The 23,062-nt window shown below is 42.2% G+C and overlaps 1 protein-coding gene across 1 annotated transcript in view; it reads left to right on the forward strand.

The window, feature by feature from the left end:
• TENM2 (teneurin transmembrane protein 2) overlaps positions 1-23,062 on the forward strand; it is a 554,076-nt gene that overhangs the window by 236,503 nt on the left and 294,511 nt on the right. Inside the window, exon 4 of the mRNA XM_055086878.1 lies at positions 17,702-17,940. Within this exon, the coding sequence (XP_054942853.1) occupies positions 17,702-17,940 (239 nt within the window). The remainder of the gene's footprint in view (positions 1-17,701; positions 17,941-23,062) is intronic.

Consider the following 23,062-nt stretch of genomic DNA (forward strand, 5'->3'; position numbering starts at 1 on the left):
ATTCCATATATATGTGTTAGCGTATGGTATTTGTTTTTCTCCTTCTGACTTACTTCACTCTGTATGACAGACTCCAGGTCCGTCCACCTCACTACAAATAACTCAATTTTGTTTCTTTTTATGGCTGAGTTATATTCCATTGTATATATGTGCCACATCTTCTTTATCCATTCATCTGTCGATGGACACTTAGGTTGCTTCCATGTCCTGGCTATTGTAAATAGAGCTGCAATGAACATTGTGGTACATGACTCTTTTTGAATTATGGTTTTCTTAGGGTATATGCCCAGTAGTGGGATTGCTGGGTCAGATGGTAGCCAAGAACACACTTTGAGTCTTACATTTCCGACCTTCTCTGACCTTGACTGAAGTAGGAAGCCCAGAGTTTCTTCAAACCCTTCCTAGAGAAGGACTTTGTAATTTTTCTTTTAAGATAAAACATAATATCTCTCTCCACCTAAACTTTTGAAATTCATCCATATGCAGACTCATTTACCAGGTTCTGCAATAGTTGGGCCTAGTGAGTAAGCACTGCTTATAATACAGTGCTCAGAGCATGGGCTAACAATGAAAGCTTTTTTAAATAAAAATGTCAGGGATAAGGGACTTCCCTGGTGGTGCAGTGGTTAAGAATCTGCCTGCCGGTGCAGGGGACACGGGTTCGATCCCTGGTCCGGGAAGATCCCACATGCCACGGAGCAACTAAGCCCGTGAGCCACAACTACTGAGCCTGCGCTCTAGAGCCCACGAGCCACAATTACTGAGCCCGCCTGCCACAACTACTGAAGCCCGCACGCCTAGAGCCCATGCTCCGCAGCAAGAGAAGCCACCACAACAAAATGCCCGCACACTGCAACGAAGAATAGACCCCACTCGCTACAACTAGAAAAAGCCTATGCGCAGCAATGAAGACCCAATGCAGCCAAAAATAAAAATAAATAAAATAAAATAATTTTTTTAAAATAATGTAAGGGATAAGATACCTTTCCTAGAATATAAACCCTACCAGGCTCTCACTATAGCCTCTTTCCTGAAATGAGAGCCATTGAGTTGGGAGTGTTAAAGCATTTTGTAAGATATGATTACTCTTTCTGCAAATACTGCTCCCTGGCTCTTTGGTGATGCTTCTTGTTTTTGTAATTTATTTCAAGTTTTCAAAAATAAGCTTAGGACATGGGTTGGATGCAAGGAGTCTGACGCAGTGTTTAGGGCCAACCAGAATGTAACCTTGCTGAGGAGTTCAATGTGGACCACCATTCTCTACATTTAGAAACCAACTAAAGGTATCTCAAAAAGTTAAACATAGTTACCATATGACCCAGCAACTGCAATCCTCCAAATAACTGGAAACAAGTACTTAAATAAATACTTGCTTGCAAATGTCTGGAACGACACTATTCCCAATGGCCCAAAGATGGAGACAACACAAATAGCCATCAGTGGATGAATGAATAAACAAAATGTGGCACATATACAGTCAGCCCTCCACGTCCGCCAGTTCTGCATCCGTGGAGTCAACAAACCGTGAATCAAAAATATTTGGAAAAAAAAAAAGTTCCGAAAAGCAAAACTTGAATTTGCGATGTGCTGGCAACTATTTACATAGCATTTATATTGTATTTACAACTATTTACATAGCATTTACATTGTAGCAGGTAATATAAGTAATCTAGAGATAATTCAAAGGAGGATGTATGTAATTATATGCAAATGCTCTGCCATTTCATATAAGGGACTTGAGTATCCACGGATTTTGGTATCCAGGTGGAGTCCTGGAACCAGCCCCCTGCAGATGCTGAAGGTTGATGATATATATGATGGAATAGCATTCAGCCACAAAAAAACTAATGATGTACTAATAAATGCTACAGTGGAGATCACCTTGAAAACATTATGCTAAGTGAGAGAAGCCAGGCACAAAAGGTCACGTGCTGTATGATTCCATGTAGTAACTGAAATATCCAGAATAGGGAAATCCATAGAGATGGAAATCAGATCAGTGATTCCCAGGAGCTGGGGGTGGGAGAGAAGAGGGAATGAGAGTTGCTGCTTAATGGAGACAGGGTTTTCTTTTGGGGTGATGAAAAATTTTGGAACAGAATATAGAGGTGGTTGTACGACATTGTGAATGCACTAAGTGCCAGAGAATTGTACACCTTAAAATGGTTAATTTTATGTTATGTAAATTTCACCTCAGTAGAAGAAAAGATTAATTAATGGAAGACAGCTAGAGGATCAACGTGTCTCCCTCGGTCTAAAAGATCTACTCGTGGGAGAGACAAAGTAGTCTGGAGAACCCGATTCTTGCTCCATTCTTTTCCAAGAAGAATGCTAGGGAATAAATGTCTGTTTCCAAAACATGCTCTGAAATGGCTAACTTTGAGGGCACGACAGAAAATGTCAGCACGTGTGCTTTGATTAATACTGGTAAATGGATCCATGTGGGTAATATGTTAACATCTGAAAGATGGCCCTCATGATTCCTGTGCAGCATCATGGTAAATGCAATTCTTCAGGCTTTCGCAAGATCACTGAAGCACCAAAGATAAGGAAATAAAAAAGGTGTATCAGGCAGGACTCCTTTGTTACAGAGGTAGGGAGGAAAAAGAGAAAGATAAATGGATTCTTCTCTGGGTGGTGGAGGGGAAGCATAGGATGTTTCAGAGATGAAATCCATTCTCATCATATTCTTTTAAAAGAGATTTGGAAGAGAAAATACACCATGAAATCTCCATGTTTGCAGAGATATGAAACCTATGAAGATAAACTGTTCGGTATATTGCTGGGCAGAGAAGTGACAGATAAGGAGCAAGTACATTTACCAAAAATTCTTCCAGACTTACACGAATTTTATCTCTGAGGCTCCTGGTTACAAACCAGGAACTAGCCTTGAGATTAGTGTAAACTAATGCCTGAACATATACATCCATTGGGTTTACTGTGAAAAGGGAGAAATGAAGGACTGCAAAATGTCCAGAATCACTAAGTGGGATCCTAGAAATAAGCCTAAAAAATGCATTCCCCCACTATTTTCCAAAACCATTGTGTGTTCTCAGTGGAAATAATCGATGTGATTATGGCTAATGTACCTCAAGAATGACAGAAAAGTTGAAGAGGATGCCAGCTTGAAAGATCAAGAAAATGAGAAGGCTCTCACAAAATGTGCTAGAAGCCTCCTCAGAATAGAAAGGTGAAGGTTTCTCAAAGGATTTAAAATAACCACGTGCAGACGTAATGAAAACATGGTCTTGTTTACCAAAACCTTGAAAACCAGAATGACAGAGCATCCCTTAAAGGAGACGCTACAGCATAAATAAATAGAAGTGTTGCATCTGGGAGCAGACAGGAAACTTTGAAATTCATGCCTTCCTACAGGCAGCAGAAAATAAACTTTTCAAGATCTAGATTGGCTCGTGTTTTTATTCATTTCCTAAAAATTGATCGAGCACCAGACATCTGCTGGCACTCTTCCAGAGAATGGGGATACAGTGGTGAGGAAGTCTTCGTCTGGGCCCTTAAGGAAGGTACATGCCATTGGGGAAGCAGACAGTAAGCCAGGCACAAACAAGATAGCCACTCAAAGGGATTAATGCTGAGCAGATGAGAGGGCTGTGTCTCTACACCACTGCCATTAACCAGGAAGTGGGGTGGTCCTCAGGCCAGGGAGGATAATCAAATGATGGATTGGGAAGGACTGATCAAGGAAGGCTTTCTGAGACAGTGAGCTTTGAAAGGAGACTTGAAAGACCTCAGAAGGAGGAGCCATGCAGATATCTCAGCTAAGAACATTTCAGACCAAGGGAAACACAATGAGAATACCCTGAGATGGAGAGAAGCCTGGGCTCTTTGAGGGACAGCAGAAAAGCGTGGCGAAGCCTCAGGAGCAGAGTCAGTGGAGGCTGGGAGGAGGTGGGATAGGCCATAACAAGGTTCCTCGTCAGCCATGGCGAGGAGCTGGATTACTGCTAAGTATAAAGGAAGTGGCAGATTTTAAGCAGAAGAGTAATGCAATTTGACTTGTGCTTGCAGACAGTGACTGGCTCCTGAGTGGAGGATGGATGTAAAGGGCCAAAGTGGAAAAGGGGAGACCTGTTTAGAGGCTGCTGGATGCTGTAGGTCAGGCGCAAGGTGATACAGAGGTATAAGTGGCGAGAAGAGGATGGATTGGAGGCAGAAAGGAAATCGACTGAAGATGGATCAGGTGTGAAGGAAGGACAGGAACCCTAGTGAAGCCTAGTGAGGTGTATGGTTTGGTGCTCACCCAGATGCCACCCTCTGAAACTGGAGCACGCATCTCCCCTGCCAACAGATCTCAGCCAAGTCCCTCCCTGAGACTGAACTTCAGCCAAAAACAGCCACCCTGCGCCCAAGGTTACATCCCTGTGGACAGCCCACATCTAATGACTGATGCAAGTGAGGTTATTAAGGCCCAAATCCAGAGCTCGCCCTTTGCGACAGCATCCCTGTTCAGTTTCTCCCTCCACCCAGCCTGCTTCTGTCACTCCCAAGAGCACTTGCTAATAAAGTTTCTGTATGCAGATGTTTCTTCCTAGAGTCTGCTTCCTCGGGATGGCACCTGTCCAGCTGATGGGTGATGGCTTCTTTAACCAATATGGGTGAAGCCTGAAGAGAAGGATAGTTTGGAGTGAAAATCAGGAGTTGTGTTTGCTCATGTTCACCTTAAGATGTCTAATTATATCCACATGCCGATAGAGTAATAGGTGCCATGTTAAGGTGTGGCTAGAATATTCTGGAGAAAAACCCAAACCCTCAAGGCAGATGGCAAAGAAGACAGCCAGGCCTTTTCATCATAGAGGGCTAGACTGAATTCCCATGAGTCTCTTCTACCATAGTTATTTTCAAGTTTGAATGTTCCTAAATCTACTTCCGTTGTTCACAGAGAAGATAAAGTTTAAAACCCTTTGTATTTGGACTAAAATCCAAATTCCTTGCTCTCAAAACCATGCATAATATAGTCTTCCATTGGGCCAACCTCTTCTTCCCACCACTTAGCCCCTGGATCACGACACAGTGATCCACACTGTTCTTCATTCACATCCTCAAAAATTCAATCTTTCCCACCTCAGGGCCTTTGCACATACATTTCCTTTGCCTGGGATGCTCTTTTCACCGTTTGATTACCCGTTTCTTATCCTCAGACCTCCCCTTTTTGATCATCTCCTCAGAGAGGAGTGACCACACTAATGGCGTCCCACATTTTCTCTTAGTTCTTTGTTTCCTTCATAGTACTTCTCACACTTTGTAATTATTTCATGTATTTATTGGTTTACTCAGACTTGAGTTTTGTTTATTTGGTCTGTCTCTCCAATTAGAAATTCCACATGAGGGTAAGGACTTAATTCACCATTGTATCCATGTGCCCAATAAATATCGGTTGACTCATAACTTCATATTTGAGATATTATATTCTTTCCAGGGATGAGGAAAAAATGCAATACATACATGTATTAAACACCTCCTATAGGCCAGCTTCTGTGCTCACAAATTATATTACCTCTTTCAGCCCTTGCAACAGTTCTGTAATGTACATACTATTATTTACCCATCCTTTAGAGGAGGCATCTGAGGCTCAGATTATCTGGCATTCCCAACATCATGGAGCTCCTCATGGACTTGAGATTTCAATCCAGACATGCCTCACTCCAAAGCCTGTACATTTTCCATTCAACCGTAATTTGCGTGTTCCTTCGGCAGACATTTGTGAACACGTACTATGAACAGAGAAGAATACTAGGAAGCAAAAGATGTAGGACCTGCCGTGGAGAAGCTTGTAACTTGACTGGAGAGACAAGGCAAACACACAGGACAGATGTAATAGCGTGAAGCAGAATATGATAAAGGGACATACTCTAAGGTTCCTTCCAGCTTGAAAATTCTTTGACTCTCTGAATGGTACAGGCAGTAAACACAGTGGGAGAAATCATTCTGCTGCTTGATTGTATCTGATGGCATGCGTTCTCTCTTCATCCACCTCTGGCTGCCAGTGAACACAAATGCAAGTCTATTTCAAATGGCTGTCTCTACACTCCCATATTATAGTGTATGGTGGATTCAAGGTCAAGTTTGAAGTCCAAGTCAGAAGTCTTTGTTTTTTTCCTCGACTATATTAAGACTCTTACCAATTAACTTGAAAAAAGTCAAGAAGTGAACCACTGGGCGGGGCGGGGCGGGGGTGTTGAGGGAGGGGGAAGACTCCTCATCTCATCCCAAAGACTCTGAAATGGATTTGCTCACAAAACACCAGGTTTCTTTGTGACCTCCTGAGACCTTGCCTGTCACACTGAACAGTATATCATTTCATAGGGGGAAAAGAAAAACAAAGTGTTTCCATGAGAAAGGCTATGTTATATCACAGTGTGACGCTATTTAAATATCAAGCTTCTATTTAGAAAATGGAAGGCAATAAATTGAGTTGCTAATTATTCCAGCTGTGAGTATTTTTGGTATGACTGCACATTTTGAAGAGGGCAAAATAGAGGATCTTCCTGTTGTTCATGGCATATGCAAATGTAATGACGGTCCCCTCTGATCTAAAAGGTTCAGGGATCAGAAACCTTGAAAGCCTATTGCTCATTGCATCAAAATTGGTTTGAGGCTAAGCTTAGGGACTCATGATATGAAATGGGCTTTTCATTATACTAATTGGGTTATTGGCTGCTTCTTCAAACTTGGGGAAGTAGCAGTTTTTTAAAACATTTTTAAAGTTTTGTTCTTAAAGCAACAGTTCACTTCTCAACCCATGCATAAATTCCCAACCGGAAGAGGAGAAGAAACATATTAGTAATGTCCTCCATCCCTTCCCTTCCTAATAAAATTATTTTTTGATGGGTGGAGCTGCCGGCAATGCTCTAGTCACTGTACTAATTAGGACAACGCATTCATTTTACAGATATTTTAAATGAGCTGGGCACTGCGTAGGTCAAGGAGATCTAGTAAAGAGCAAGATATACATGATTCCTGCCTTCAAGAGATTAATAGCTACATTTATTGATCACTCACTGGATGTCAAGCTCAGTGTTAAGGCTTTCACGTAAATAAATTCATCCGATCCCCCTAACAGGCCTATAAAGTAGGTACTAGCCATCTTTCACTTTAAAGGTGAGGCCACAGGGACGTAGAGGGGTAAGTAACTTGCCCAATGCCAGGATCCAAACCCTGGTTGTCCAAGTTCAGAATCTGTACACTCAATATGTTACTGGTTTCAAAAAGAATTAAATTAATAATAATAATAAGAGAATGTTTATATGTAGGGAAAAAGTCTGACTCTAAACATCAAATGTTTACCAGTCTCTCTCTCAGAGTACGGGAGACCTTTGCTTTCTGTTTTTTTTTTAACTTATATACTTGGTTTTTCTTTTATAATGTGTACCTCTTACATTTGCAAATAGGAAAATAAAGGCAGGACACTTAAAAGATTGCTTAGTTTTGCTATTCAAAAAGTGGCTAGGGGGCTTCCCTGGGGGTCCAGTGGTTAAGACTCCGTGCTTGTAATGCAGGGGTGTGGGTTCGATTCCTGGTCGGGGAACTAAGATCCCACGTGCTGCGCGGCATGGGTAATAAATAAATAAATAGCGGCTGAACTGTATAGTATCCAACAGCATCTTTCTCATTATCTCATGGTTTTTCCATCTCATCCTGGAAGCTTCTCTCTTTTTCTATTTTCTCTTTCTTTGCATGCCCTATGTGTCTCTCTCCCTTCTCTCTCTCTCTTTCTCCCTCCTTCTCTCTCTCTCTCTCTCCCCCCCCATCTCACCCACTCTTCGAGCTTCCCCTCTACCATCACCATTCCTTCTCAGATTGGAGAACATAATAGTGATGCCAGAAAGTGTGGTGGTTATTTAACCTCTCTCCAGCTAAATGTTCCTGAAAACCTAATTATAGCAACTTTACATGCTACAGTACCCTTTATAGGCTGCCTCTTTTCTTTTAATTTTTTTTCCTTTACCATCTTTATTGGAGTGTAATTGCTGTACAATGGTATGTTAGTTTCTGCTGTATAACAAAGTGAATCAGCTATACATATACATATATCCCCATATCCCCTCCCTCTGGCATCTCCCCCCCCCCCTCCCCACCCCCCCCCCCGCTGCTTCCCACTAGCTAGCTATTTTACATTTGGTAGTGTACATATGTCCATGCCACTCTCTCACTTTGTCCCAGCTTACCCTTCCCCCTAAGTCAGAAAGAGAAAAACAAATACCGTATGCTAACACATATATATGGGCTGCCTCTTTATTAAACTAACTCCTTTAGACACAATAAACCTGGTGCTTCAAAGGACATGCAGGGCCAGCGCCAGTGAGATGGGATGAGATCTCCTGTACTGATCACCACCACCCCCACTCCTGGTGCACTTCTGCCTCTCTCCTTTCTCTGGCTTTTTATCAAATTTCAGCAACAGCCTGTATGATATTCAAAATCTTTCAGGGATTAATGGATGGCGTATCAATACTTTCATCCACTACTCTGAATACCTCTGAGTTTATTTTCTGGAGAAGTCAATTTTCTCGGTAGAGCAACAGTCAATACCTGGTTTCCCTGATAACCAGAGCTGCTTTTTTGCACACGGTGCTACCTGGAGACCATTCAAGGCGTTCACTCGGTTTCAAGGAGAACGTTGGCTGCGGCTGACTTCATGAGCAAAGACAGCAGCTGCACTGTTGTCATTAGCCGTCCTGGTTAGTTGCATGGTGCTCTGTGATGAGAGAGCAGGATCCAGATTGCAGAGAGAGCGAGAGGAAGGAAACAAAAACTTGACCTCTGTACAGTTGTTTCTCTAGTACATTTCTTTTTCGAAGCCCTGCTGGGATTTCACCCTGGGAATACAGCTAAACCAGGAAAAAAGAGGGAGACTGCCTCTTAGGATCCCACTGGTTGCAAGCTGAAAAACAAAATGGCACTTGGTGTTAAGGGATTGTCCATATTTGTTTCTTTGTTTCTTTGGTAGGTTTTCAGGTTAATGAGTGAGTTTATTCACAATTGACTCAGGAGAGAAGGAAATCTTTTGTTGGGGCCTCAAGTAATTTAGCCAGCCACTGCTTCTCAAATCTTCTGCTCTAGATCAGTCAAGCTCCATCTCTCTCGCAAGAATAAAATAAAAATGCACAGTGAAATATACAAGCAGCTCATGCCGTTCAATATCAAAAAACAAACAACCCAATCCAAAAATAGGCAGAAGACCTAAATAGACATTTCTCCAAAGAAGATATACGATTGCCAACAAGTACATAAAAGAACGCTGAACATCACTAATCATTAGAGAAATGCAAATCAAAACTACAATGAGGTATCACCTCACACCGGTCAGAATGGCCATCATCAAAAAATCTACAAACAATAAATGCTTGGGAATGTAAATTGATAGAGCCACTATGGAGAACAGTATGGAGGTTCCCTAAAAAACTAAAAATAGAATTACCATCTGACTCAGCAATCCCACTACTGGGCATATACCCTGAGAAAACCATAATTCAAAGAGTCATGTACCACAGTGTTCCTTGCAGCTCTATTTACAATAGCCAGGACATGGAAGCAACCTAAGTGTCCATCGACAGATGAATGGGTAAAGAAGATGTGGCACATATATACAATGGAATATTACTCAGCCATGAAAAGAAACGAAATTGAGTTATTTGTAGTGAGGTGGATGGACCTAGAGTCTGTCATACAGAGTGAAGTAAGTCAGAAAGAGAAAAACAAAGACCGTATGCTAACCCATATATATGGAATCAAAAAAAAAGAAAAAGGGTTCTGAAGAACCTAGGGGCAGGACAGGAATAAAGACACAGATGTAGAGAATGGACTTGAGGACATGGGGGGTGGCAAGGGTAAGCTGGGACGAAGTGAGAGAGTGGCATGGACATATATACACTACCAAACGTAAAACAGATAGCTAGTGGGAAGCAGCCGCATAGCACAGGGAGATCAGCTCGGTGCTCTGTGACCACCTAGAGGGGTGGGATAGGGAGGGTGGGAGGGAGACGCAATGGGGAGGGGATATGGGGATATATGTATATGTATAGCTGATTCACTTTGTTATACAGCAGAAACTAACACACCATTGTAAAGCAATTATACTCCAATAATGATGTTTAAAAAAAATGCACAGTGTTTAATTGATGGAGTCCTTCTTACATGGATGTGAGGCATGAGTTTCTTGTTTGTTAGACTTCTTTATAAAATCTTCCATGGTTGTTTCATCAGAGAAAGATGTATGCCCTTAATTTTCTAAGCCAATCTGAAGCAAAAGCCTGGTTTGCCAAGATTCTGCCTCAAAACTGCATGCCTTTGCTGTCATGTAAAGCGCATGGGAGAATGGCTGTTAGGTTTGTATGCTCTCTCATAGTTTTTATTAAATAGTTTTGTTTTCACAAGAGGAGAAGTGGTGACATGTACTAAAAAGATTGATAGTTTAGGGTGAAGTGATGATCACTTTATTCTAAGAACTCACTGGGACCGAGGGTACAGAACAGAGGACAGAGAGGGACCATCCTTCCTTAGCTTTACTGCTCAATTCGACAGCCAGCCTCTGAGCCCCTAACCTGTGCCGAGCAGGATGCTGGGTCCCGGGACTGAAGCTTTGATAACCCACGTGGCTACGAAAGAAAGACGTATGCACACACAAAAAGAAGTATTATTTTTTGTGCAACATCAAGGGCTGATTTTCTCTCTCCCCTCAAGTGTTAGCAAACTCCAAGGACAGCACTTTGGGGGCCCCTCATTTGCCTTTCCTTTCCGAGGCACAAGTGGCCAATTCTGAGAGCAATTGAGTTGTGCTTGAAAAATGTCAAGTGCATTTGGAAACTACACATTTCTGCTGATGCCTGGAGTCCTGAGCTGAGCTACTTCCATGGCCGACTGCTGGGAAGACGTTCGGTTGGGGCATCACAAATGATCCCTTGGAGCACCCTCAGCCTGCACCTGAGGGGGAAAAGCTGTCTTAATAGCCATTTCAGGAAAAATCCGGAGAAGTTCCCTAAGCCTTCCGGGTCCTCTCATTGACCATCTGGCCAGACCATCACCTTGTGGGTCTTGCTTCATTTTATTTATCTTTATTCCTGCTTCATGTGACTGTGACCTTTGGGTGAATCAGAGCTTGCATTTTTTCAACTTGTTACTATGAAAATTTTCAAACATTCAGAAAAGTTGGAAGAATAGTACTACATAAGAAAAACCACCTAGTTTCAACAATTGCTATCATTTTGCCACATGTGCCTTATATGTCTATATATAGAGAGATCTTTTGGCTGAGTCATTTGAAAATAAGTTTTGTCATGACATTTCACTCCTAAAGACATCAGCATTCAAAACTTGCAGTTTAAAAAATATATCTAGTAACCATCTAGTGTGTTCTGCGTAAGTCAGACGTATTTGAAAGTTGCAAAAATGGTTAGGGTAGAGTTTCCTAAACTTTATCATACATTAGAATCACTTAGGAAGCTTCTTCACCAATACACTCCCAGAACCCAGGCCTAGGTCTGGATGCAGCCCAGGAATTTGTACTTTTCTAGCAGAGCCTTCAAGTGATCCTAAAGCAGATATTTATGGGACGTAATCTAAAGATCGCTTCTTTAGAATCTTTCTTTTTTTTATTTACTGAATGTAATCTTCTAGAGATTCATAACACCAGGGTGTCACTGTATTGTGTGAGGAGACTATGTATCTTTGGTACTCTGGTTTAATAATTCTAAGGACCAGAAACTAGAAACAAGGGATGTTATAACTAAATGAGTTTCATTTAACAAGGGTCATTAGAGACAACACAATACCAATGAGTGGCCTGAGAGATGTATCCTGAAAAAGATAATACAGTGCCAAAAAGTATACAGGTTGTTTTTGGTCTGTGGCAGGATATGGCCTTGTATGTATAAATATAAACACTTGCCTGTATGAACTATGCAAACTTATAAATCTGTTTGGAAAATAAGAGTCAACATGGCAGAAAGAATCCTAATTTCAAAATTCAAAATGTTCACAATATTGTCCTTTTAGCATTCATGATTTTGGCCTTGGGAACGTTGCAGGTCTTTCACTCAACAAAGATTTGTTGACTTCCCTCTTTGTGCCAGGCTGTATTCTAGATGTTAGGATACAGTGATGAACACATCAGACAAACCCGATTATTTTGGACTTCATAGAAATTCAGTTCTAATGATGGAGGCAGACAGTAAATAGCACAAATGCATATACCCTGAAGAAGAATAAAGCAGTTATAACAGGATAGAGAATGACAGAGAAAAAAGTAAGGGAGGCAGGAAAGATCTCTCTGGGAAAGTGACTCTGGAACAGAATGTTGAATGATATGAAGAAACGAATTGTGCAGATATTTCCAGGCAAAGGGAACCGCAAGTGCAAAGGCCCTGAGGCAGGAATATGTTGGATGTGATATGATGAGGACTAGCAAAAGGACAGTGTAACTCATGGAGGGGAGGAGGATAAAGTGGAGGAAGATACAGTTGGAGAGGTGGCCAGAGGGCAGATCATTCAGGGAATTGTAGGCCAGGGAAGGATTTCTCATTTTATTCTAAGTATTATTGGAAGCCTTTTATTTTACTTTCCTTCCTTCTTTCCTTCCCTCCTTCCCTTCCCCTCCCTCCCTCCCTCCTTTCTTTCTCCTTTCCTTCCTTCCTTCCTTTCTTTCTTGGAGAAAGGGGATGGTGATGACATGTGACATAATCTGACTTTCTTTTTAGAAGGAAGTATGAAAAATAGATTGGATTGTCAAGGGGACAGTGTTAGGATCTCATGAAGCAATCCCATATACAGTTGAGTCCCTACATACGAACGAGTTCCGTTCTGAGAGCGCTTTCCTAAGTCCAATTTTTTCGTTATTCCAATTTGTTCGTAAGTCCAGCAAAGTTAGCCTGGGTACCCCACTAACACAATTGGCTATATAGTACTGTACTGTAATAGGTTTATAATACTTTTCACACAAATCATACATTAAAAAAACAAACACAAAAAATAAAACATTTTTAATCTTATGGTACAGTACCTTGAAGAGTACAGTAGTACAGTACAACAGCTGGCACCCAGGGGCTGGCATCGAGTGAACAAGCAAGAAGAGTTATTGACTTGAGGAGGGAGAGGAGGTGGGGGATGGTAGAGCTGACGGATCGTCAGCAACGGGAGAAGGAGGGCAAGCTGCAGTTTCATGCATGCCTGACGTTGATGGCATAGGTTCTGGACTTGAAGTAAAGATACTGTACTACTGTACTCTCTACAGTATTGTACAGTAAAGTACACAAAAGCACAACCACTTGTAGAGGATGCACGCATATGACAATGTACGCCAGACACGTGACCTAACTTACGTGATTGGACATGCGAACACATGTTCGCACCTTTGAAAGTTCACAACTTGAAGGTTCGTATGTAGGAGACTTACTATATAAGAAATAATAATTATATTCTTCTATTATTTCTTATAAATTAGTGCATTAAAAAAAAACTAAAGTCAAATTAAACTTCTTAATCTTCATCTTGTGGTTTCTCTCATGTTGCTAAAACATTCCTGTTTTCAGTTTATTGATCCCACAAATATGACTGAGGTTGAAGCCCTGATGTTTAGATTCTGGAAGTACCAAGATAGTAATACCACTGTCAAGTGTAAATTTGGTTTGGGACAGACACATTAAACATATTTACATAACATAACATAGTATATAATATGTTATATATTATTTATATAAGTATTGTTTGTATATACATATGTATATATATGCACACACACACATATATATATAAACAAGTATATAAAGAGCTTCTTGAGTGCACAAAGTGATGGGGTGCTTGGGGTTGGGGGGAATGTTGGAATAGGTTTCCGAGGTGGGTCATTGGCAGGTGAGTAGGAGTTGGGTGGGGTGGGATGGGTGGGAAAGAACAAGAAAAGCCATTCCAGAAAGCATTACACATCATCCACAAAGGCACAGTGGCATGAACAGACTAGTTAAGGAACACCGTGTCTGTTTGGTGTGGCTGAAGTATGGAGTTCATGGGAGCTGGAAGCATAAGGTTGGAGATGAGGATAAAAAGGCTGAGTAGTGGTTGTAAGAGTGTGGTCGCGTATTGAGATTTGGGTTTCCTCTTCTAAGTACTGGAGAATCCCTAGGGATTTATAAGTGAGGGCATGATGGAATTTGTGGTTTGGGAAGAGAAGTAGCAGAGGAATGAAGGAGAGGGTTGGTGGGAGAAGTTTTCAGAAATAAAATGAAAGGGATCTTTAACCCGTCGTGTAGGAGAAGATGAGGGAAAGGAGGAGGTGAAGATGACAATTGTGTCCTAGACGACCGTGAATAACAGGAGTCAGGAGGAGTGTGACTGGGGAGGGGAAGGAAAAGAGTCCATGTTTGGTTGTAACTTGCTCAAGAGAGTTAAGGAATGTAGAGGAAGAGATGCCCAATACACAATTGGAATGTGGGTCTCAGGAAAGAACTTGAGCTAGAAATGGAGATCTGGGGACTCCAGCCCCATCAGTGATGGCTGAAGCCAGGGGAATGGGTGAGATCTCTGCTGGAGTGAAAACTGGTGTTTGTATATTTATAAACACTCATCAATGATGGCTTACAATGTCTGTATATTCCTTTTAAGTTTGATTCCCTATTTTCACTACCCACTCTTGGAGAATTGTCCAAGAGGTAAACTTGAAGTAGTTCTAAGTCAAATCCCAGAGTTCTTCCACCACCCTGGCTTTCTGGTGTGTACATGTTCTAGCTTAATTATAAGGCAGTGGACTATTATATTTAGTGATTTGGAGAACTCTTCAGGTGTTTGCTCAACATTTGTCAAGCTTTAAATGTAAAACTCATGTTTCAGGCTCCTTATGTTCTCTGAAGAATTAAGAATCAATGCTATTTGTAGGGCATCGAGCCCTTACGATGAAACACACCCTTGGTTAAGTGCACGTCCTACATGATGGTGTGTAATCCGTACAACAACCTGTGCTATCATTACTCCCACTTTACTCCATTTTACTGATGAGGAGATGGAGGCTGTCAAGAACAGTGTCAGGTAACTTACGTGAGCTTCCTCGTCCAGGAATGGCGCTGCCAGGACTCTGATCCAGATGAATCTTGCTCCAAAGTGCCTCCTTTAGACACAACGCCTACTGCCTCCCCTTCCAAACGCTCTTTTTATCAGGAGCATTCAAAGACATATGTTGGACAGGATTACAGACCTTATTTATAGAATCAAACCTCTTGGCTGTGTTCAGATCATTGAACATTCTTACAGCACAAATAAAATTTTAAGTATCGGTTGTTTATTTTGATGTTAGCCATGCTAAATAATTCACTAATCAGATACTCATTTTCTGACATGGTTGTCAGTGATCTCAGGCTCCTTTGATCTTTGTCAAGGATTAAAATACTTTCAAAGTTTTATCTGGAAGCAGCCAAGATACAAATATTTGTAAGGACAGCGATCTTGCCTCAGAATCCCACTGGGAAAGCCTGCTAACCACCATATGCAAGGAGAATGTGGTGTAGTAGTAAGTCCTGTTAGAGCTTTTAGCATCAGGCAGACCGGAGTTTAAGGCCCAGTGACACCGCATGCTGACTCTGGGCTTCGGTTTTCTTGTTTGTAAAACTAAGGTAAAAATAGTACTCACTTCATAGGGTCAACGTGAGATTTAGTTTCAAGTAAAACATTTAGCATTATGATACACAGTGTGTGTGGTCCATAAATACAATTGCACCTAATGAAAAGTTGAAGGGAAAGGAAATACCTGTATAACATTTAAAAAAATCTTAGAATTGGGGGCTTCCCCGGTGGCACAGTGGTTGAGAGTCCGCCTGCCGATGCAGGGGACACGGGTTCGTGCCCCGGTCCGGGAAGATCCCACATGCCGCGGAGCGGCTGGGCCCGTGAGCCATGGCCGCTGAGCCTGCGCGTCCGGAGCCTGTGCTCCGCAACGGGAGAGGCCACAACAGTGAGAGGCCCGCGTACCGCAAAAAAATATAAAATAAAATAAAATCTTAGAATTGAAACTGAGTAAATTCGTAAAACAATGAGGGAGCTTCATTTATTCATTCAAGTTGCCCCTACATGCTGAACTGGCGTTGGGTCCGGGGACCATAAAGGTGAACAAGGTACAAAATAAGACACAGACCCCAGCCTCCGCCTGCTCAGACTGTAGACTGTGCTGAACCCGTGCTTTGAAATCCACTAGATATTTTCTAGAAGACGAGTCGTCATTTTAAACAAGGTGTGGCACAGCACCTTTGAAGTTTCGTAAATGGCACACGTAAGAGGGAGAAAATCTGTTGTGGGAGAATTGATGGTCTTTGCTGTGCCCTTAGAGTGACAGTCTCCTGACCCCTGAGGAAGGGTTCTATTAAGGGTCAACAGTACAGCGCATTATCCTGTTGACCTACCATAGTTCTAGACAAGGGGCACCTTGTTCAATTGGCAGACAAAGATATTTCCAAAGAAAGAACTGTGATCTCGAAAGCAAACTTGTGGTTGCCAAAGGGGAAAGGGGTGGGGAGTGGTAAATTAGAAGTTTGGGATTAACAGATATATACTACCATATATAAAATAAACAACAAGGATTTACTGTATAGTTCAGGGAACTATGTTCAGTGTCTTGTAATAACCTGTAATGGAAAATAATCTGAAAAAGAATATATACACATATACATACATATAGATATGTATGTATATAATCACTGTGCTGTATACCTGAAACTAACACAACATTGTAAATCAACTATACTTCAATTAAAAAAAAAAAAAAGGATGCAGAAAATAAAAAATGACCTAGAGAGGAGGTCTCAGAACAGGAGGCAAGTGAAAGGGGTAAACAGCCCATAAAGAAGGCTCAAGAGAGACAGTATAGGATGACACTTAAGAGCACAGACTTCAGTATAAGACAGAGCTCGGGGTTTAAATCCTTGAACGGTTGCTTGACTTTGCCAAGCCTGATTTCTCATATCTTAAATGGGGATATTATAATATTTAGTTTGTAAATAGTTGTGACAATCTATTTCAAGTGCCTTTTTTTTTCTTTTTTTTTTTGATTGACATATAGTTGATTTACAGTGTTCATTTCTGCTGTACAGCAAAGTGATTCAGTTATACATACATATATTCTTTTCCATTATGGTTTATCCCAGGATATTGAATATAGTTCCCTGTGCTATACAGTAGGACCTTGTTGTTTATCCATCCTATATATTACAGTTTGCATCTGCTAATCCCAAACTCCCACTCCTTCCCTCCCCTGTCCCTCCCTTACCCCTTCCCGGCCCTTGGCAACCACAAGTCTGTTCTTCAAGTGCCTTTAAATAATAGGTCCTAATACCTGATAGAGCTCAGCATCATCTTCACCATCATCATGGCCAGCATTTCTGAGTGAGCAACAGTAACTCAGTTTCCATATTTGCTTTGCATATGTTACAGGATTATTGTGGAAGATAAAATCCAGAGGTATATGTGAAAACATGAAATGATGTGAGTTTATGGAATTAGTTTATATATGTGAAAACATGAAATGATGTGAGTTTATGGAATGAGTTTATGTCACCATCAAATGTAACGTTCGCCCCTTTGCCCATGACAGGGTTGGGTAGATAATCAGGACTATATTAGTGCTATAGAAAGCAGCGTGGGGGAAAAAAAGCAGCTGGATGGTCCTCGATAGCCACGATGTGGATCCTGACCCTTTTCCTTTCCCTGGCAGGCACTTCCTCTTTAAGACATCCTCGGGAAGCACACCCCTGTTTAGCAGCTCCTCTCCGGGATACCCTTTGACCTCAGGAACCGTTTACACACCACCACCCCGCCTGCTGCCCCGGAATACCTTCTCCAGGAAGGCCTTCAAGCTGAAGAAGCCCTCCAAATACTGCAGCTGGAAATGTGCCGCCCTGTCGGCCATCGCTGCGGCCCTCCTCTTGGCCATCCTGCTGGCGTACTTCATAGGTAAGTCAGGGCAGCTGTGAGCAGGTGGGGGCAATGTCGCCGACTTGTGAATGTAGAGGGCCTCTGTTGTCTGTACCGTTGGCTTGTTGGCTCCTGAAAGATGTAAAAATGAGTGATGGATGGGAGTGCTTTTTTCCTCCTGAAATCCATTTCCATCTGATGAGTTTCTCCTTCATGATTCTAAATGACATTTATCAGAAGTGAAATTAAGCATCCTTACTGTATTCTCTCTTGGAGATAAGTTGAAAATTGTCATTCCTGCCCACCCATCCCTCACTCCTCAAGTAGCCTTCTGGTCTCCTCCATCTTGGATTTTTAACCCAGGTCTGTGCTCTGAAATTCACGCAGCATTGGTTAACTTCAGACAAAAACCAAATAGAAGAAGAAAAGCAATCAGCATGCCTAGAACATCATGATTGGATGGAAAGCCAAAGTAGCTAGATGATTTTTAGAGCTGGAGAACAGAAACAGGATAGAGAGGCTAGAGCGCCCAACCAGGTCTTCATAGGGAATCAGGTCACCCAGACCCAGTGGATCTTGCCCAAGTCCCCTCCTTTGCCTCTGTCCCTTTAGCCTCAACTCTCATCTCACATGCTGCTGAATCTGAGTCAGGTTCACCTCCCACCCAAGCTGTGATTCTGAGTGGGAGCTCAGGGTATGACTTAGGATAGCAGATTGGTGAAGTTGCTGGGGTGTCTTTGAATGCCAGGATGTTGATTTGCATCCGTGGGATGTGGCCTTGTAACTTTGGGAAGCAGCAGATGCCAAGAGTTCAGGGACAGGGTGCCCCATGCATTTGAGCATCCTGGGCTAGACACAAAGCCTGCTCGCAGCTCCTGGCCACAACGAAGTGCCCTCAGCACTGCTACTTTGCCACCTGAACTTGCTAGCGGCAGATCTCCTGGCCCAGGCCGAGGCCACCGTGACATTTGTTAAAGTTTATTTGAAACACTTGATGGCTCTGGCTTGGTCTCAGGGCTGCTCGGTCAGGCCTCCCCAGTTTGGCTGTGCCACGTTGCAAAGCAAACCTATAAAACAGCAGCAAAAAGAGACCGGCTCTAAATCAGCTCGTAACACTTATGCTGAAACCCTTCCCATTTACAAGAGGGAAAATAAAAACCAACCCTAACCTTTCTGGTTTTGCCCTTTCTCCCAGTGTAAGCCCTCCCTTCTCTCTCACATCACCTCTCAGGCTTAATGTTCTGCTGGGCCGGTGGGCACCATGGGGAGCCCAGATATAGAAACTGAGGCACTGCCTGCCTCTGCCAGTACCGTCCCTTGTGTACCTCCTTCTCCACTCGCAGGAGAGAGATAGACGGCTAGTGCCTGATTTATCGAGCTTGGTAGTTAAAATATAATAGCTTTCTGTAGGGTGGTCATGGAAAACCCTGTAACTAGAGTTTAATGTTTTAATTGGGTGTGTAACTTGTAAATGATGGATTAGGAAACATATTTATCCTCAGTCTGGAGGCTACTGGAAGCTGGACCCAAGCATCTTAGGATGGCTTATTAGTTTATAATCCATCATTTCCTATTATGTATGCTTTAGGTAAGATTATGCTTCGACCCTGGAGTACTGAAGAATTGTTTATGACTCAAAATGAGCGATGGAATGGGCTGATTCACCCAGCAGTAGTGGTGGTGCATGTAGGGCTATAGGGCTACTCTCCAGAGGTGATGATGGGTCTGCAAGCATGGTGAGGGGGTCACGATCTGGAGGGCTGATCTTGACCCCAGTGATCCCTTTCTCCTCAGCTTTAACAAAGTTGTTTTCTTTCTGGGTCTTGGTTTCCTAAGTAAAACCTGGGAGTATGATGGTTATTACCATTCAGAAACTCCAAAGTATGCTGAGGCTTAATTAACGTGTATAAATCACTTTAAAGATGAAAGGCAGTATATTATTTATTACGGAGCTGCAGGGACACAAACAGTGCGTTGAAAACACAGAGAAAAGTGCCGTCAGGAGCAACACGTGATTGTGCCTACCTAGAAGACAAGCCATCAGGGAGAACAGAAGGACAACATAAAAATCAAAGCCTTCCTGTTAAGGAGGCCGAAGTTTTTAAGGTCTGAGCCCACACTGGCTCGTACATGGCCCTGTGTTCCACTAGAACATGACAGGTCCTGAAATTGAAGCATCTACTGCAGGACATTTATGGACAGGCACTGGGTTCAGGCCTGCCAGTAACTGTGACAAATAGGCCAAGTTATCTTCCTTGCATGTTGAAACCTGCATGAAGTCTTTCCAGAAATGAGCAATTTGGAAATGTTCAGCCGCATGACAAATTCTTCCATAGACCCAGCCTGTGGGTGGGTGTAAATCAGCATAACACCAGCCCTCTGGCAAAACGGAAGACGTGAGCCTTTACCAGCTCAGGAGAGGTCCCCCAGTTCCTGTTCACACAGCTGAGGTCAGAGATCTTTTATGATACACTCTTCCAGCAGATTCTCCCGAGGCCAAATTCTCCCAGTGTACCGAACATCCTAAAATGAATTCCTCTGAAAAGCTGCACAAACCACTAGGGGACTATTTTGTGCGTTACTCAGCCCCTGGCCCAAATGGTTCCTAGGGAAGACGGGTTTAGAAGAATTTGGCTGTGAAACGCGAGAGAGCTTCCGGCTCAGGAAGTTGTCTGTTATCCTTGGGCAGCTCAAGTACTTTCATTGCCTGCAACACCAGAAATCCCTCTGGATCCCTAAGTTTCTAAATCATGTAACCAGCGTAGTGTTTCTCACCTGTTTTTTGCCAACTCTACCATGTTTTTATCCTTATAGGGTACATACGGTAACTGGTTAGAGCCTTCTATTTGTTTAGAACTGTAAGCTTTTCCATTTAAAGCACTTTTATATTACTATTAAATCTGAACCATACCCCAGCCCCCAACATACACTCTAGCAGAAAATGAAATGGGCGTATTACAATCATTTGACAAGAACCGATGCTCAGGCCCAGAGGGTCTCAAGTCACATGGCTAGTTAGTTGCAGGGCCAGGCCTAGGCGCTTGGTCTCCTGATGCCTAGTCTAACATCTTTCCCTTGACTGCTCTCTACTAAACATCACAGTTAGCCTTATTTCCCAAATACTGCATAAAGCCTCAGTCATCCTTTTTGTAGCATCAATTCACCTTACCTAATTCTGTCGTTATCAGCAAGGGAGAGTAGTTGGTTCCCCGCCTTCCTGAATCGTCTTCTAACAAAGTGTACAAAAGCCACATCTCCTTGGTCTCCTAACCTGTCCTCATATTTCTGCTTTCCCAAATATCTTCTATTACACAGACCAGAAAACTTTTTCTGTCAAGAATCGGATAGTAAATATTTTTGATTTTGTGGGTCATACAGTCTGTTACAACTTTTCAACTTCGCCATTGTAATTCAAGAGCAGCCACAGACGGTGTGTAAGCAAATGGGCATGGCTTCGTTCCAGGCGTCTTTAATTATGGACACAGAAATTTGAATTTTATGTACTTTTCCTGCGTCATGAAATGTTATTCTTTTGATTTTTTTCAACTGTTTAAAATGTAAAACTCTCCCCTAGCTCCATGTGCCGTTGCCAGAGTTTGCCGACCCCCGTCTGATTGTATTACTGTTCTTTTCCTAAGAGTACCTTTTCAGAGTGTTTCCACCTTTACCAAAAGAAAAGAAAACAAACAAACAAACAAAAACATAATGCTATCAAATTGGCTAAGAGTCCACACATCTGTCCACTGTAAATGGAGCAGGTGATTGCCTGCAATCCCATTACATAATGAATAATTACATCTGATTTTTGACCCAAACCAAAAGTAGAAAAAACAAGTCCCTTTTCTCTTTAAAAAAAACTTTCTATAAGATAAAAATTTCCATCCCAACAGACTGCTTGAAACACTGCCCCAACTCATGGATGGAGTAGAATCGCCTAGGAATTTTGCCACATACTCACTTGTCCTCAGTCTTCAGTTACCATAGGTGTCTCTGCAAAACCATTGCCTGTTTTTAAAGATGACTCAGTGCCTGATGCCTAGTTTGTTGAGGTTTTCTAACGGGTCGTAACAATGCTGGGTCCCTGAATGACATCATTGCTTTCTTGTCCCAGGTTAACATTGGCTAGATCTCATTGCCTTAAAAGGCACCAACGTTCTTGCAGGGCTACCCCCCATCAAGGAAGAAAGATGCTTGCAGTGTATGACTTTGCTATTTAAATGCAGACAATCCTCAAAATTCTAAGCTGAGCGTCAACAGAACAGTTCAGCATGACACAGGATTCAGACCGTCACCCCTGAGTTAAAAACAAGTCTTCTGTCAAAAACTCTTCACGTGGCTGGGAAAGGAAGGGTGGCAGAGAGGAAGATAAGAGCATTTATGTCATCCTAAATTAGTTTTTAGCTCTTCAGATCCCTGCCAAACTAATATATATATATATGTGTTAGAAAGTCACCTTGTCTCTTTTCACTACAGTAATTCCTGACAAATATGAAATACTATGTTTTAAGTAAGCAGTTCACCGCTCCGTCTTCTGCCAGTCTCACTTTGATCTGGGAAGAACGCGGGCCATCAACATGTCAGGATGTTACAAGTGTGGTAATTTGGGGTGCTTTCAGTTTCTTTTGAAAACAATGAGAGATTATTTTCTATGGAAACTAAAAGCCTACAATGTGTTTAAAGTTGCTACACTTGGAAATTGATGTGTTGAGACTCCCGCTGATGAATCCTGCGTTCTCAGCTGCTATTTTGTGTATTCCCATCTTGCTGAATAGAGCAGGTTTGGGGGGAAACATAAAGAAAATGACAGAAACTGATGAGAACAGTCAGTTTAACCTGGCATCCTTCATGAGGACAGAGCCTAGGAAAAATGTCAGCTCTCTCTTTCAAACTCACTGCTCTTTGACTATCCAGAGAAACACTAAACCTTCCCCTCCTGTATGAATTCCAGATTATATATTTATCTCCCATTATCTGAAGGGCAAAATGCTAATGATGATGTCTGAACGATCCGGCAAATAACATTTCCACCCAATTCCCTGGCCCCAGACGGTCCAACCGCACAGTCAACCACACAGAGAAAAAGAGAACTGCCCACAAGTAAGTCAGGGGACCCAGTTATGTTACCCATTCCATGTTAGTAGCAGACTTTTTATCTAATAGA

Source organism: Physeter macrocephalus, chromosome 8 (assembly GCF_002837175.3).
Source record: "Physeter macrocephalus isolate SW-GA chromosome 8, ASM283717v5, whole genome shotgun sequence".
NCBI lineage: Eukaryota > Metazoa > Chordata > Mammalia > Artiodactyla > Physeteridae > Physeter > Physeter macrocephalus.